At 46.0% G+C, this 14383-nt stretch overlaps 1 protein-coding gene across 2 annotated transcripts; it reads left to right on the plus strand.

Annotated features, from left to right (window-relative positions):
• Window positions 1-387: 387 nt before the first annotated feature.
• Window positions 388-13283, plus strand: LOC140358157 (keratin, type I cytoskeletal 13-like). 2 transcript variants are annotated; one of them, XM_072442840.1, is made up of 9 exons: window positions 388-547; window positions 757-1127; window positions 1325-1407; window positions 1638-1794; window positions 2036-2197; window positions 2277-2402; window positions 2551-2625; window positions 12612-12754; window positions 12955-13283. In XM_072442840.1, exons 1-9 carry the CDS (start codon window positions 415-417, stop codon window positions 13106-13108), a joined length of 1404 nt encoding a protein of 467 aa, XP_072298941.1. In that variant the 5' UTR covers window positions 388-414; the 3' UTR covers window positions 13109-13283. The 2 variants fall into 2 exon arrangements, with proteins under 2 accessions (XP_072298941.1, XP_072298943.1); XM_072442842.1 differs by having other exon boundaries at window positions 829-1127.
• Window positions 13284-14383: the final 1100 nt, after the last annotated feature.

Here is a 14383-nt window from a genome sequence, read left to right on the forward strand (position 1 = left end):
ACTTCTGTTTGATCTTTAGAATACAAAAGAAAATGGAACAAGAAAACACTTTTACTTTAGTTTGGACTTGGACTGGACTTGGACTGGACTTGGACTGGACTTGGTCTGGACTTTGTTAAGACTTGGTCTGGACTTGAACTGGACTTGGTCTGGACATGGTCTGGACATAGTCTAGACTTTAGTCCGTAGAAACAGACTAAAAGTTTGAATTTGAAAGAAATGACTTGCAACTGCAGATTCTGCAGCTTTTTGTGCAGAACACAGTGTAGCACAGGTGAAGTTTCCCTGAGGCTGATATGTCTCTGCTCCCTCAGCCACGCCCCTCACCACTCAGCCCCGCCCCTCTTTCCCCTTCATAAGCCCCGGCCCCGCTTCTCTCCTCACTCTTTGGTCGGACTCTCATCGGGCGCAGAGATGTTGGCGATGTCCTCTCGCAGCAGCTCCGGCTTCGGCCTCGGAGGAGGAAGAATGAGCTCCTTCAGTGTGAGCGGAGGAGCCGGCGGCAGCGGGGTCCGGGTGTCCTCAGCCTCCAGGTCCTTCTCTGCAGGTCAGGCATGAGCTAGTCCTGGGCTAGACGGGCTAAAACGTTCGATCTGAAAGTGGGGGGGAAATCAATATAAGTTTGGAAACTTTATGAATTCAAGTCATCATTTGTTCACAGTTCAACATTAAAACTTCCTTTCCCAGTTTCATATTTGTGTTTGTTCTTTTGGCTCCAGAGACTCACCTGATCTTCTCTTCCTCTCTCTTTCTCAGGAGGCTCAGGATTCGGAGGAGGCTCAGGATTCGGAGGAGGCTCAGGATTCGGAGGAGGCTCAGGATTCAGAGGAGGCTCAGGATTCGGAGGAGGCTCAGGTTTTGGGTCTGGAGCCGGACTTGGGTCTGGATTCGGATTTGGGTCTGGAGGAGGAGGAGGAGGGGGCGGTGGAGCCGGAGAAGCCAATGGAAAGTTCACCATGCAGAACCTGAACGACCGTCTGGCCACGTACCTCGCCAAAGTGGCCACTCTGGAGAAGGCCAACGCCGAACTGGAGCTGAAGATCCGTGGGTATGTGGAGAGCCGCGTGGGACCGGCCACTCGAGACTACTCAGGCTTCTACGTCACCATCGCCGAGCTGCAGGCCAAGGTACAAACAAGAGCCTTCCAACGTGTGAATGCTCCAGAATGTTCCAAAAGTCTCAGTGGAACATAAAGTGATGTCACTGGAGAAACTGGGATTGTTCTCAGAATGTCACGTTTATGAGTGAATTTGAGTGATGATGGAGTTGTATTTTTAGTATTATTAGTGTTAATCGTTATCTGACCGTCCTGTCTCTGGTTCAGATCCTTGACGCCCTCGTCGCCAGAGGAGCCGTGGTCCTGAGCATCGACAACGCTCATCTCGCTCAGGACGACTTCAGGATGAAGTGAGTGACAATGAGCCTGATGCCCTCCCACAGGTCTAATCTCTGGTTCAGTCTCTGGTCTGGTTTCTGGTCTCTGGTCCGGTCTCTGGTACAGTCTCTGGCTCAGTCTCTGGTCTCTGGTCCAGTCTCTGGTTCGGTCTCTGGTCCAGTCTCTGGTCTCTGGTCCAGTCTCTGGTTCGGTCTCTGTTCCGATCTCTGGTCTTGTCTCTAACCCGGATGCCCTCCTTTAGGTACGAGAACGAGCTGTCCATGCGTCAGTCTGTGGAGTCCGACATCGCGGGGCTGAAGAGGGTTCTGGATGAGCTGACTCTGGCACGCTCAGACCTGGAGATGCAGATCGAGGGGCTGAGAGAAGAGCTCATCTTCCTCAAGAAGAACCACGAGGAGGTAAAGCAGCACTACTACTACTACTACTACTACTACTACTACTACTACTACTACTACTACTACTACTACTACTACTACTACTACTACTACTACTATTCTGATTTAAGTAAAGGCTGTAAACAGATCTTTATTAACCGTCTTTGACACGAGAAACTCTAGATGCACTTGAAGAAAAGTGTCACTGCCACAGTTTAGTGTTTCTGATCAAAATGACCCTCTGACCCCTGTGCGCCCCCTGCAGGACCTGTTGTCCATGCGCACTCAGATTGGTGGTGAGGTCAACGTGGAGGTGGACGCTGCTCCTCAGCTGGACCTCACTAAAGTGATGGAGGAGATCCGCGAGCACTACGAGGCCGTGGCCGCCAAGAACCAGAGGGAGCTGGAGGGATGGTTCCATGCCAAGGTACGGAACTGGGATGGACCTGGTTTTGATCTGGTTTAGTCCTCATTTAGTCCTGGTTCTGATCCAGTCTTGTTTGCAGTCCGAGGTGCTGTCAAAGGAGGTGGCCACCACAGAAACTACTCTCGTGTCCTCAACTACAGAAATCAAAGAAGTGAAGAGTGCTCTGCAGGCGCTGGAGATCGAGCTGCAGTCTGCGCTCAGCATGGTGAGTCCTGGTTTAGTCCTGGTTTAGTCCTGGTTTAGACCTGGTTTAGACCTGGTTTAGTCCTGGTTTAGACCTGGTTTAGACCTGGTTTAGTCCTGGTTTAGTCCTGGTTTAGACATGGTTCAGACTTGTTGTTTGTGTCTTGTAGAAAGCGTCTCTTGAAGTAACACTGGCTGAAGTCCAGGGCAGATACGCTATGCAGCTCAACGGCTTCCAGATGAAGGTACCTCCTACCTCCTAGCTTCTACCTCCTAAGCCCTATGTTGAAGTATATAACCCCAGATGCCCTTCCTCTTTGTCTTTCACTGTCCTAATTTTTTTTAAAGAATAAACACTGAACAGAACATTAAAGAACATAAAAATACGAACACAAGTAGAGATCAATCAAATGTAAAAAGACACAAAATCATGGCACATTTACACACATAAAAGTCTCATTTGGTCCAAAGTCTGTCAAATTTGTCCATTTCCAAATTAAGTCTGAATGTTTTTTTTGTCCTTGATCCTTGAGGTTTATATCATCCATTTCTTTGTGAAAAGTACATTCCAAAGGTCTCTCTGTTTATTGTGCTCATGGCAGGAGTTCCAAATACACAGTTCTAAAGTTTTCTGATAAACCTCAGCCTCCTTTTTCTTTTGATAATTGTAGAGTTTTGAATCTGATTCGGGGTTTCTTGCCTTGCCATACAAACCTTGAGATTGTTTTATTCCTCGTCAAACAGCCGGTTGGAGAGTCTGGAACAGATAGATAAATCTGGGCAAAACATTCATTTTGATGGGGGTGGGATATTTATATTTATCATAGTTTTACTTAAGTTGCGTTTTGTGAAGACAATTGGAAAATAAGAGTTTATTCATTTTTAAAATAATAGTATTTCAGCAGGTGAACAAAAGTATCAGTCAGGGTAGGATTCTTTTTGATTAGAGGCTACTGAAAGAAGAGAAGAAGTGAAGAAGAGAAAGGGGGAGAGGGTGATGCCAGAGAATACGGTTACACAGTTTTATACAGACCAGGTATTGAGTAGTTTTCTGGTTTTTAAGTTTTTTATAGCTTTAGGGTGAGAGGAGAGTTGAATGGTTTGTTTGTATTTGGCTGATTTATTTTTGTGGAAGTAGAGTTGAGAACTAAAACTGAATCCCTCTGTGATGTCATCAATGTCCGACGTGCCATTGAAAACACAGTTTACCTTTAACTGATAGGGGTCAGCCCTATGTTCCTCGGTACCTAAGTAACCTGGGTTAAAGTTATACGCTGCTATATTTAATGCTGTAAAACCATACATTTATGCTCTACTATTGGGGTTGTGGAACCTGAACCAGTAACCTATGCTAGTATTTGAGGAGGTACCTATGTTCCCCCGTTCATAGAAAAGGGGGAACATAGGTGTAGAGGCTAATTAGTCCTAGTTCTTTGTTCCTTTGTTTTAACCTCTTCGGAAAATAATGAGTGCATGAGCCTGTTTTAGGCGTAGAACCACTGGTGTAGTCGCAGCACGGTAAAACGACCGTGTTGCTCCAGCCATCTCTCTTTATTAACAGTTTTACAAACAAAACTTCTTCACCTGTTTTACATGACAGGTAACAGTAGTGCGCCCCCAAGCGTCCAGGACATGCACACACATGCAAACTTCTTTTAAATAAAACACAAATGAGTTATTATGAATAACATAAAATTAAGAATGTAAAATATCAAACCATATAAAATGGCGCTTACATTCCGGCCCCTAATTGTTACTTCTGGGGAATAACAATTACCAAAACAAAAATACAAAGCGACATTTCGCCTGTAAATAAACATTTGAAACATGAAACTTGTTTCATCCATAACATATTTATGGCTTTACACAAATACATTACTCCATTTCAAGCAACAGACACAGTTTGTCTACTGGTCTTTCCAAAACACTGCTTTTAGTTTTTACCAAAACCCTTCTAACATGACCTTTGGAATCACAGATAGATTTTTCAACTTTTCCCATCAACCATGAACCTCTTGGTGCACTCATCATCTACTATAAGAACAACATCACCAGGTCTCAGGTTTCTTTTGGCATTAAACCATATTTGTCTCTCTTGCAAAAGTGGGAGATACTCTTTGGTCCAACGTTTCCAAAAAATATCTGACAGGTATTGAACCTGACGCCAACGTCTCCTTGAGTACAAGTCCTCCCTCTGGAACACACCATTGTCCAATACAGGATCTAGTTTGACAACATGACTCGTTCTTTTAAGCTTTTCACCCTTTTGTAAAGTTTGTATCTCATCTTTGTAGCTTTGTCTTTGACAAAACTTCACAATCTCAATCTCAGTATTTTCCAAATCTGCTACTGTCAAATAACTTTTGATCGTTTTTGACTTAAGCCTTTGCTTTTTGTTTGTGACATTTTTGCTTGGACATTGAACATCACTAACTTTTCTCTCTTGAGTCTTTTCTTTAAGAAGCTGTTTTAGTCTCAGCATCCAGGCAACAGCTTTCTTTAATCTGTGCCAGTCTGAGTAGTGACTGATAAGTTTACTGATTGGATCAGCTTGCACAATGTCAACATTAACACTCATAACCTTCACCTCAGCATCATTTTGAACATCCTTTGATATTATTGGTGACACAGGCCAGTGTGTACTGTCTTTACTCAGAAAGTCCGGTCCATCAATCCAAGATTTGTTTGAAAGGAACTCAGGTTTTCATGCCCCTCGAAGCATGATCAGCAGGGTTCAACTCAGTTCACATATCTGCACTGACTGACATTGGAATGATCTCTGATAAGTGACACTCTGTTTGCAACAAAAGTCTTAAATCTGAGACCGTCATTTGCAACGTACCTTAGCACTGTAGTACTATCAGTCCAGAACACTGATTCTTTCAATGGCATTTGTAGCTCATTTCTCATTAGTTTGTCCATCTTTACAGCCACAGCAGCAGCCGTTAGCTCTAACCTAGGAATCGTTGTTTGTTTCAGAGGCGATACTCTGGACTTGCCTATTACGAACGAACAGTGAGCTTCGCCCTTTTTGTTTGTCAGTCGAAGATATGTAACCACTCCGTACCCACGTTCACTCGCATCTGCAAAATGATGCAGTTGTGCAGATGTAACATTGCCATATCCGACTGGTTTGAAACACCTGTCAACTGTGAAACCTTGTAGCTTTTCAAGGTCTGATATCCAAGCCTGTGACTTCTGAGCAAGTTCTTCAGGTATGTCCTCATCCCAAGAGAATTTCTTTCCACACAGTTCTTGCAAGATAATTTTTGCAGGGAGAATAACTGGGGACAGGAACCCTAATGGATCATAGATTGAACTCACAAATGACAAAATGCCACGCCTGGTTTTTTCCATTGGCTTTGCATTGATCTTAATTTTAAATGAGTCGGTTTCAATACACCAGATTACTCCTAAAACTCGTTCATCCGGTAGATTGTCATGACAGAGATCTAATGTCTTGACCTCAAGACGCTCTTTCTGTTTCAGGTATGGAGGCCAAAACAACTCTGCTGTTGCTATTCCACTTAGTGAGACGAAAGCCTCCATTTGCACAAAGTTCTGTCAGTTCTTTTACCATGGTACAGGCATCGCTTTCATTTGACACTGAGAAGAGACAGTCGTCTACATAAAAGTTATTCTGCACTGCACTCACAGCCATGGGTGCCACTTCTTCTGTAGCGTCTTCTGCAGTTTTCCTTAAGGCAAAATTAGCGCAACTGGGTGAAGATGTTGCACCAAACAAATGCGTCATTTTAAACTCCTGCAGGGGTTTATCCAAATTTCCTTCAGGCCACCAGAGAAAGCATAACATGTCTGTGTCCTCTGGCTGTACCTTAACCTGATGATACATTGCTTCTATGTCTGACATCAAAGCAATGTGATCATGTCTGAATCGAGTTAATACTCCTATTAGTGTATTAGTCACATCAGGACCTTGTAAGAGTTCCTGGTTCAGTGATCTGCCCTGATATGAGACTGTACAATCGAAAACAACACGCAGCTTTCTTTTCTGTGGGTGGTACACCCCGTGATGAGGTATGTACCATACTCGTCCATCGCCACGATCAATTTGTTCTTGTGGCACAGGAACGGCATATCCTTTGTCTATTAGGTCAGACATGAATGCCTTGTACTCTTTGAGTAAGTCATTGTTTTTGAGCATTTTCCTTTTAAGGCTTTCTGCTCTCTGCACAACTACTGAGCGATTGTTTGGTAGTTTGACAGATTTGTTCTTTAGAGGTAGGCCCACACAAAAGTGACCGTCAACCCTTTTAACAGTGTCCTTAACAAAGTCCATGAATTGTAAATCCTCACGAGACATTTCCTGCCTCTCATCAGAGGCTTTTTCTGGAAAGTCGTGATTAATCTGTTTCAAACACAGGGTTTCTATTTCTGACATTGAAATGCGATTTACAGAAGCACTTTGGTCAGTTTCAGAGTCATTTCCTTTCAATGGGCCATTTATTACCCAGCCTAAGATTGTTTTAACTGCATAGGGACCATCATCTATGCTGTGGATGATTTCCCAAGGTTCCATAGCCTTGTAAGCATTTGCTCCAATCAAAAGTCCAACATCTGCATCTACTTCTGGCAGTTCTACACCATACAAATGTGGCCACTTTTCAATGTCTTGTTGCATAGGAATGCTTTCTTTAGAAACTGGGATGTCCTTGTGAGTGTACGTGTCAGGTAAATCAATGTACACATTCTCTTTTACACCACAAACTTCTAAGCCTGAAACTATATAACTAGGCTCTACCTTTTTCTGACCCATGGTGCGAAGAAGGATTTGCGTTTTCTTTCCTTCTATGCCAAGTTGTCTCATAAGTTTCTCTGAGCAAAAAGTTGCTTCACTGCCATTGTCCAAAAATGCATACGTTTCTACAGTTTTGTTGTTTTTCTTAAGCTTAACATGAACTGGCACAACCGCCAAAACTCTACTGCTGCTACCGGCCCCGGTAGCACCACATGTACCACCCGTGACTGGAATAGGACTCGTGACTTCAGTGTTTGAGTTTACAGTGGCATTGTTGAGATTGTCCTGTACAGCTTCATCCACTGTTTTATCGTAATGAAGCATATTTGGATGTCTCTTGGAACAATAGTCACATTGGATTCGTTTCTTACAGTCTTTACTCATATGCCCTTGTGTCAAACACGAAAAACAGAGTCCTTTTCCCTTAAGAAACTCTATTCTTTCCTTTTGAGGCAGTTTTCTTATTATCTGACAATCTGCTGGTGAGTGACTTTTCTCACAGTACATGCATGGTTTTTGAAACGCATCAGCTGTAGGACGCAAGTTGCCTTTATTAGCATCTGGCATGCTTTCTCTTGTTGCAGGTGCCACACTAGTAGCAAAAGCACTGCCCTTTGCTCTAAATGCCCTATTTGGATTTATGTTTTGCTTGACTTTGTCATCAGCATCTTTAATGTTACCAAATAAAGGATCTGAAGCTATTTTAGCTCGTCTGTTCACAAATCGAACTAGATCTGAAAACTTTACTCTCCTCCCAGATGTTTCCTGAATGTCAAAGGCAAAGACACACAATTCTCTCATCTTGTAAGGTAACTTGGAAACTACGACTCTTAGGTTTGTTGGGTTGTCTAGTTCCTCAAGGTGATTAATGTCCTGCATTGCATTCTTACAACCAGTAAGAAATAGAGAGTAACTGTGTAGAGTTTTTGCATCATCTGCCTTTACCTGAGGCCAGTTTACAGCTCTATTCAGGTAAGCATTTGCAATTTTGATCTCATTGCCATAGTGATAGTGTAGAAGTTTCATTGCCTCTTGGAACCCAAGCTGAGGCATCATGTGCTGACAACTTCTAACCAAGTCTTTTGGTTCACCTCTTGTAAACTGTTCAAGATAATAAATCCTGTCACTGTCATCATCAGTTTTGCTACCGATTGTGTGTTCAAATGCTCTTAGAAAAGGTTTGAACTCTAAAGGATCACCACTGAAAATAGGCACATCTCTCTGAGGTAAGTTTGTGAGTCTTTGTTGCTTTACCAACATTTCTGTAACGTCATTCTGTTTTAGCATTACTTCACACAAGTTAACTGTATTGTCCATTTCTACTTGTTGAGTGGGGATCTCCTGTTTAAACATTTGAGGTCTATTTAAGCTGTGAGCATTCGGCTGTTCATTATTAGTCACAACAGAGGGAACTCTGATCTTCTTGTAACCCCTAGGTGAGTGTTCACGTTGGCTGGTTACACTTCCATTTTCACCTTCTTCATACTCACATTCCTCCAGCACCTCTGAGTTTCCATTTCTAGCTGCTCTTTCTTGGCCTTTAACTTCAGCTCCTCAAACTCCAAAGCTTGTTTTTCTTTGAGCTTCTCTGCTTGAGCAACAAGAGCAGCTCGTTCTGCTTGTTCCTTACGACGTGCAGCAGATGTAGATGATGTAGACGATGTAGTTGAACCGCAACAGCTGGCCCTGGTCCCGGACACGCAGGATCCCGGTCGCCGCTTCCTTGGTACACTGGTCATCGATACGCTGTCATCTGGACCCACGTCGTCCTGTCTCAGTTGGCTTGAAGAAATAGTCCAGTTTTCAGCTTCCATGGTGAAACTGTTGTACTGGTCCTTTTTAGGTAGGAACCAGTATGTCTGATCAGCTTCCCTTTCTTCCTCACACAACAGCTGAAGTACATTTTCGTTTGACTGAACAAAGTCGTTCATAAGTTTTGAAAACTCGTTTAAATGTTACTCAACTGTGTCAGGATTTTCACTATTTTTCATCATAGTACTTATCTTGTTCATTTTCGCAGTCAATTGAGCAAGCTTTGCTCTTCTTGCGTTCATTTGTCTGTGCAGTGCGTCTTCCAACCCTTTTTCCGTGTACCTTGACGCCCTCTTGTGGACATCCTCGACACTGCACTCATTTTCTTTCGCTCTGGTTTCCTGCGTCATGTCGTCCTCCATTTTGGCTCAAATTAGCCCGCAAATGTTCATTGGCAATCAACAGCAGTTCAAATAAAGTAGTCTATGACACAAAGCGTGCTTTGCTTTCTTCTTGAGTGTCATCTAACAAAGACTACAACATTCCTGTTGTCTCATATTCTCTTCAGCGCAGGTTACCAGTTCGTAGTTTTTTCTTGTTATCTTGCCACGATGTTGGGCTCCTCCACGGCTCGTGCTCTGGTTGAGCGAGGTCGTTTTACTTAATGTAGAGGCTAATCCTAGTTCTTTGTTCCTTTGTTTTAACCTCTTCGGAAAATAATGAGTGCATGAGCCTGTTTTAGGCGTAGGACCACTGGTGTAGTCGCAGCACGGTAAAACGACCGTGTTGCTCCAGCCATCTCTCTTTATTAACAGTTTTACAAACAAAACTTCTTCACCTGTTTTACATGACAGGTAACAGTAGTGCGATCAAATTTGGGAGTTTTTGTTCCATTCTCATGGATATAATCAAGGCGTATATACAAGAGTCCACATTCAGAACAGAAATAGGTTTTTATGAGGCACAATAGAGTCGGTCCTTCCCCCCTCGAGATATTAGAGATACGATAGCCTCTTTCTAACTAGGAGGGTAAACATTTTTTGAGTTTTTTTAAGTGCCCGGTCTAAAGTTGTTCAAAGCAGGGGAAACATTTGTTTTTAAATGTGAGATTATTGTTCTGTTACTTTTTCATTCTCTTAAGATGTGTTTGAGCAGGTGCGTCTCAGATGGCAGATGCCCTCTCTCACTCCCTCTCTTCCTCCCTCACTCCCTCTTTTCCTCCCTCACTCCCTCTCTCCCTCACTCCCTCTCTTCTTCCCTCTCTCCCTCTCTTCCTCCCTCACTCCCTCTCTCCCTCACTCCCTCTCTTCCTCTCTCACTCCCTCTCTTTCTCCCTCACTCCCTCTCTTCCTCTCTCACTCCCTCTCTTCCTCCCTCACTCCCTCTCTTCCTCCCTCACTCACTCTTTTCCTCCCTCACTCCCTCTCTTCCTCCCTCACTCCCTCTCTTCCTCCCTCACTCCCTCTCTTCCTCCCTCACTCCCTCTCTTCCTCACTCACTCTTTTCCTCCCTCACCCCTTCTCTTCCTCTCTCACTCCCTCTCTTCCTCCCTCACTCCCTCTCTTCCTCCCTCACTCCCTCTCTTCCTCTCTCACTCCCTCTCTCCCTCACTCCCTCTCTTCTTCCCTCACTCCCTCTCTTCCTCCCTCACTCCCTCTCTCACTCCCTCACTCCCTCTCTTCCTCCCTCACTCCCTCTCTTCCTCCCTCACTCCCTCTCTCCCTCACTCTCTCTCTTCCTCTCTCACTCCCTCTCTTCCTCCCTCACTCCCTCTTTTCCTCCCTCACTCCCTCTCTTCCTCCCTCACTCCCTCTCTTCCTCCCTCACTCCCTCTCTTCCTCCCTCACTCCCTCTCTTCCTCACTCACTCTTTTCCTCCCTCACCCCCTCTCTTCCTCCCTCACTCCCTCACTCCCTCTCTTCCTCTCTCACTCCCTCTCTTCCTCCCTCACTCCCTCTTTTCCTCCCTCACTCCCTCTCTTCCTCCCTCACTCCCTCTCTCCCTCACTCCCTCTCTCCCTCACTCCCTCTCTTCCTCCCTCACTCCCTCTCTCACTCCCTCACTCCCTCTCTTCCTCCCTCACTCCCTCTCTTCCTCCCTCACTCCCTCTCTCCCTCACTCCCTCTCTCCCTCACTCCCTCTCTTCCTCTCTCACTCCCTCTCTTCCTCCCTCACTCCCTCTCTTCCTCCCTCACTCCCTGTCTTCCTCCCTCACTCACTCTTTTCCTCCCTCACCCCTTCTCTTCCTCGCTCACTCCCTCTCTTCCTCCCTCACTCCCTCTCTTCCTCTCTCACTCCCTCTTTTCCTCCCTCACCCCTTCTCTTCCTCGCTCACTCCCTCTCTTCCTCCCTCACTCCCTCTCTTCCTCTCTCACTCCCTCTCTTCCTCCCTCACTCCCTCTCTCCCTCACTCCCTCTCTTCCTCTCTCACTCCCTCTCTTCCTCCCTCACTCCCTCTTTTCCTCCCTCACTCCCTCTCTTCCTCCCTCACTCCCTCTCTTCCTCCCTCACTCCCTGTCTTCCTCCCTCACTCACTCTTTTCCTCCCTCACCCCTTCTCTTCCTCGCTCACTCCCTCTCTTCCTCCCTCACCCCTTCTCTTCCTCTCTCACTCCCTCTCTTCCTCCCTCACTCCCTCTCTTCCTCCCTCACTCCCTCTCTTCCTCTCTCACTCCCTCTCTTCCTCCCTCACTCCCTCTCTTCCTCCCTCACTCACTCTTTTCCTCCCTCACCCCTTCTCTTCCTCTCTCACTCCCTCTCTTCCTCCCTCACTCCCTCTTTTCCTCCCTCACTCCCTCTCTTCCTCCCTCACTCCCTCTCTTCCTCCCTCTCTTCCTCCCTCACTCCCTCTTTTCCTCCCTCACTCCTTCTCTTCCTCTCTCACTCCCTCTCTATCTCCCTCACTCCTTCTCTTCCTCCCTCACTCCCTCTCTTCCTCCCTCACTCCCTCTCTTCCTCCCTCTCTTTCTCCCTCACTCCCTCTTTTCCTCCCTCACCCCTTCTCTTCCTCTCTCACTCCCTCTCTTCCTCCCTCACTCCCTCTTTTCCTCCCTCACCCCTTCTCTTCCTCTCTCACTCCCTCTCTATCTCCCTCACTCCCTCTCTTCCTCCCTCACTCCCTCTCTTCCTCCCTCTCTTCCTCCCTCACTCACTCTCTTCCTCCCTCACTCCTTCTCTTCCTCCCTCACTCCCTCTCTTCCTCCCTTACTCCCTCTTCTCCTCCCTCACTCCCTCTCTATCTCCCTCACTCCTTCTCTTCCTCTCTCACTCCCTCTCTTCCTCTCTCACTCCCTCTCTTCCTCCCTCACTCCTTCTCTTCCTCCCTCACTCCCTCTCTTCCTCCCTTACTCCCTCTTCTCCTCCCTCACTCCCTCTCTATCTCCCTCACTCCTTCTCTTCCTCTCTCACTCCCTCTCTTCCTCTCTCACTCCCTCTCTTCCTCCCTCACTCCCTCTCTTCCCCTCTCACTCCCTCTCTTCCTCCCTCACTCCTTCTCTTCCTCCCTCACTCCCTCTCTTCCTCCCTTACTCCCTCTTCTCCTCCCTCACTCCCTCTCTATCTCCCTCACTCCTTCTCTTCCTCTCTCACTCCCTCTCTTCCTCTCTCACTCCCTCTCTTCCTCCCTCACTCCTTCTCTTCCTCCCTCACTCCCTCTCTATCTCCCTCACTCCTTCTCTTCCTCTCTCACTTCCTCTCTTCCTCTCTCATTCCCTCTGTGCAGGTGACGTCGATGGAGGGTCAGCTGGTGGCCCTCAGAGCAGACTTGGAGCGACAGCAGCAGGAGTACAACATGCTCCTGGACATCAAGACCAGACTGGAGATGGAGATCAGCGAGTACAGGAGACTGCTGGAGGGAGGAGCCAGGTAAAGAAACCACGCTTAGAACATCTACAGATTACATTGTTCAAACCCCGGCACAAATCACTGCCTTTGTGCCTAAGTCAAAGGTCTCAGGGAGGTAATGGCACCAAACGGATCAGTGGAGTTTAGAAACTGCAGAGTCTTTTCTCCATTGACTGCAGATCTTGTCTAATTTCTCACCTAAACATGTGCCTTGTCTCCAGCTCGGCCTCGCTCGCCCCCTCCGCCTCCACTGTATCCTTCTCCTCCTCCGCCTCCGGCCTTGCCTCCTCCGCCCTCGACTCCTCCTCCTCAACCACCACCACTACCACCACCACAGTTGTAACCAAGGTGATAGAAGAAGAAGTCATCAGCTAGTAAAGAACCTCCTCAGAGCACCAGGAGAACCCCAGGAGGAACATCAGCCCTTCTTGTCGACCAAAGCCACGCCCAGAGGAAGCAGAGCGCCACAGTTGGACCAAATGAAGCTGGCGTGTTCAAAGTGTGAGCGCCCCCTGTCTGTCTCTGAGAAGAATAAACACAGAAAGAAAAACGTCTCGGAGTTTTACATGACTTTTACTCAAATAGTATGATTTTTATTAAAAAGTAACAGGTTATGATATATGTAAATGCTAGAGATGTCATTACCATGGCGACAGCTCCATGTTGTGGTGGGAAAACTTAGTAACATTTTATAATAATGACATATTAATTTGCCTCAACAAAGATGAACAATAATGAACAATGAACAATGAACAATCCTTCTTAATAAACTGTTTGAAGAAAAGCGTCAGCGCAGGACATTTCAGAGCTTTTTGCCAAAAAGGTGCGGAGCAGGAGGTGCAGAGCAGGAGGTGCAGAGCAGGAGGTGCAGAGCAGGAGGTGCAGAACAGGAGGTGCAGAACAGGAGGTGCAGACTTGATGGTCTCATATGTGGGCATGCAATACAAACAGAACAGTGACAAGCAGGATTCCCAGATAAAGACATATAATTTAAGAATATATTATTAAAGAGGCCACTTAATCACCTAATTATCCAAATTAAAATGATGATTCCTGAAAGATAACGCCCAGATATATGCTGAAAGCAATAGAATGACAGTCACAATATGCCATTAACAAAATGTAGACTGAAACGGCTGTTGTTTGAATAGTAAAGTACCTGAAGGACAAAAACAGCAGAAATGAATGAAATCCTACCAAACAGTACAAGAATTAATATATAAGAAAGAGTCTCTGATAGACAGGCTGAGGAGTCGGAGCAGCTCGATGAACTGGCACGTTAGCTGCTGGAGATGTGAGATTATTGCTTCATCGACAAATAAATTGGGACAAATAGGCTGAGTGAGAGGAACAATTATAACGGACGTGAGTAGAATATGCAAAACCAGAGAAAAGTCGAAGCACATGCAGAAGGATAATAAAAAGACATTTAATAAACAGCAGCTGGACTAAGCCACTGATTGTGTCCAGTAAATCAAAGCTGTGATGACTGAAGTTCTGCAGTGTCGCTGACGAGCGCCAAGCAAAAGAGCGAGCGAAAGAGGTGAAATGCCATAGGGCCCGAGAGAGGGCCAGTGCCCGAGAGAGGGCCCGAGAGAGGGCCAGAGCCCGAGAGAGGGCCAGTGCCCGAGAGAGGGCCAGTGCCCGAGA

The sequence above is a fragment of the Eucyclogobius newberryi genome, unplaced genomic scaffold (genome assembly GCF_026437365.1).
Source record: "Eucyclogobius newberryi isolate DKJ021-1_F unplaced genomic scaffold, fEucNew1.0.hap1 SCAF_13, whole genome shotgun sequence".
Classification (NCBI taxonomy): Eukaryota; Metazoa; Chordata; class Actinopteri; order Gobiiformes; family Gobiidae; genus Eucyclogobius; species Eucyclogobius newberryi.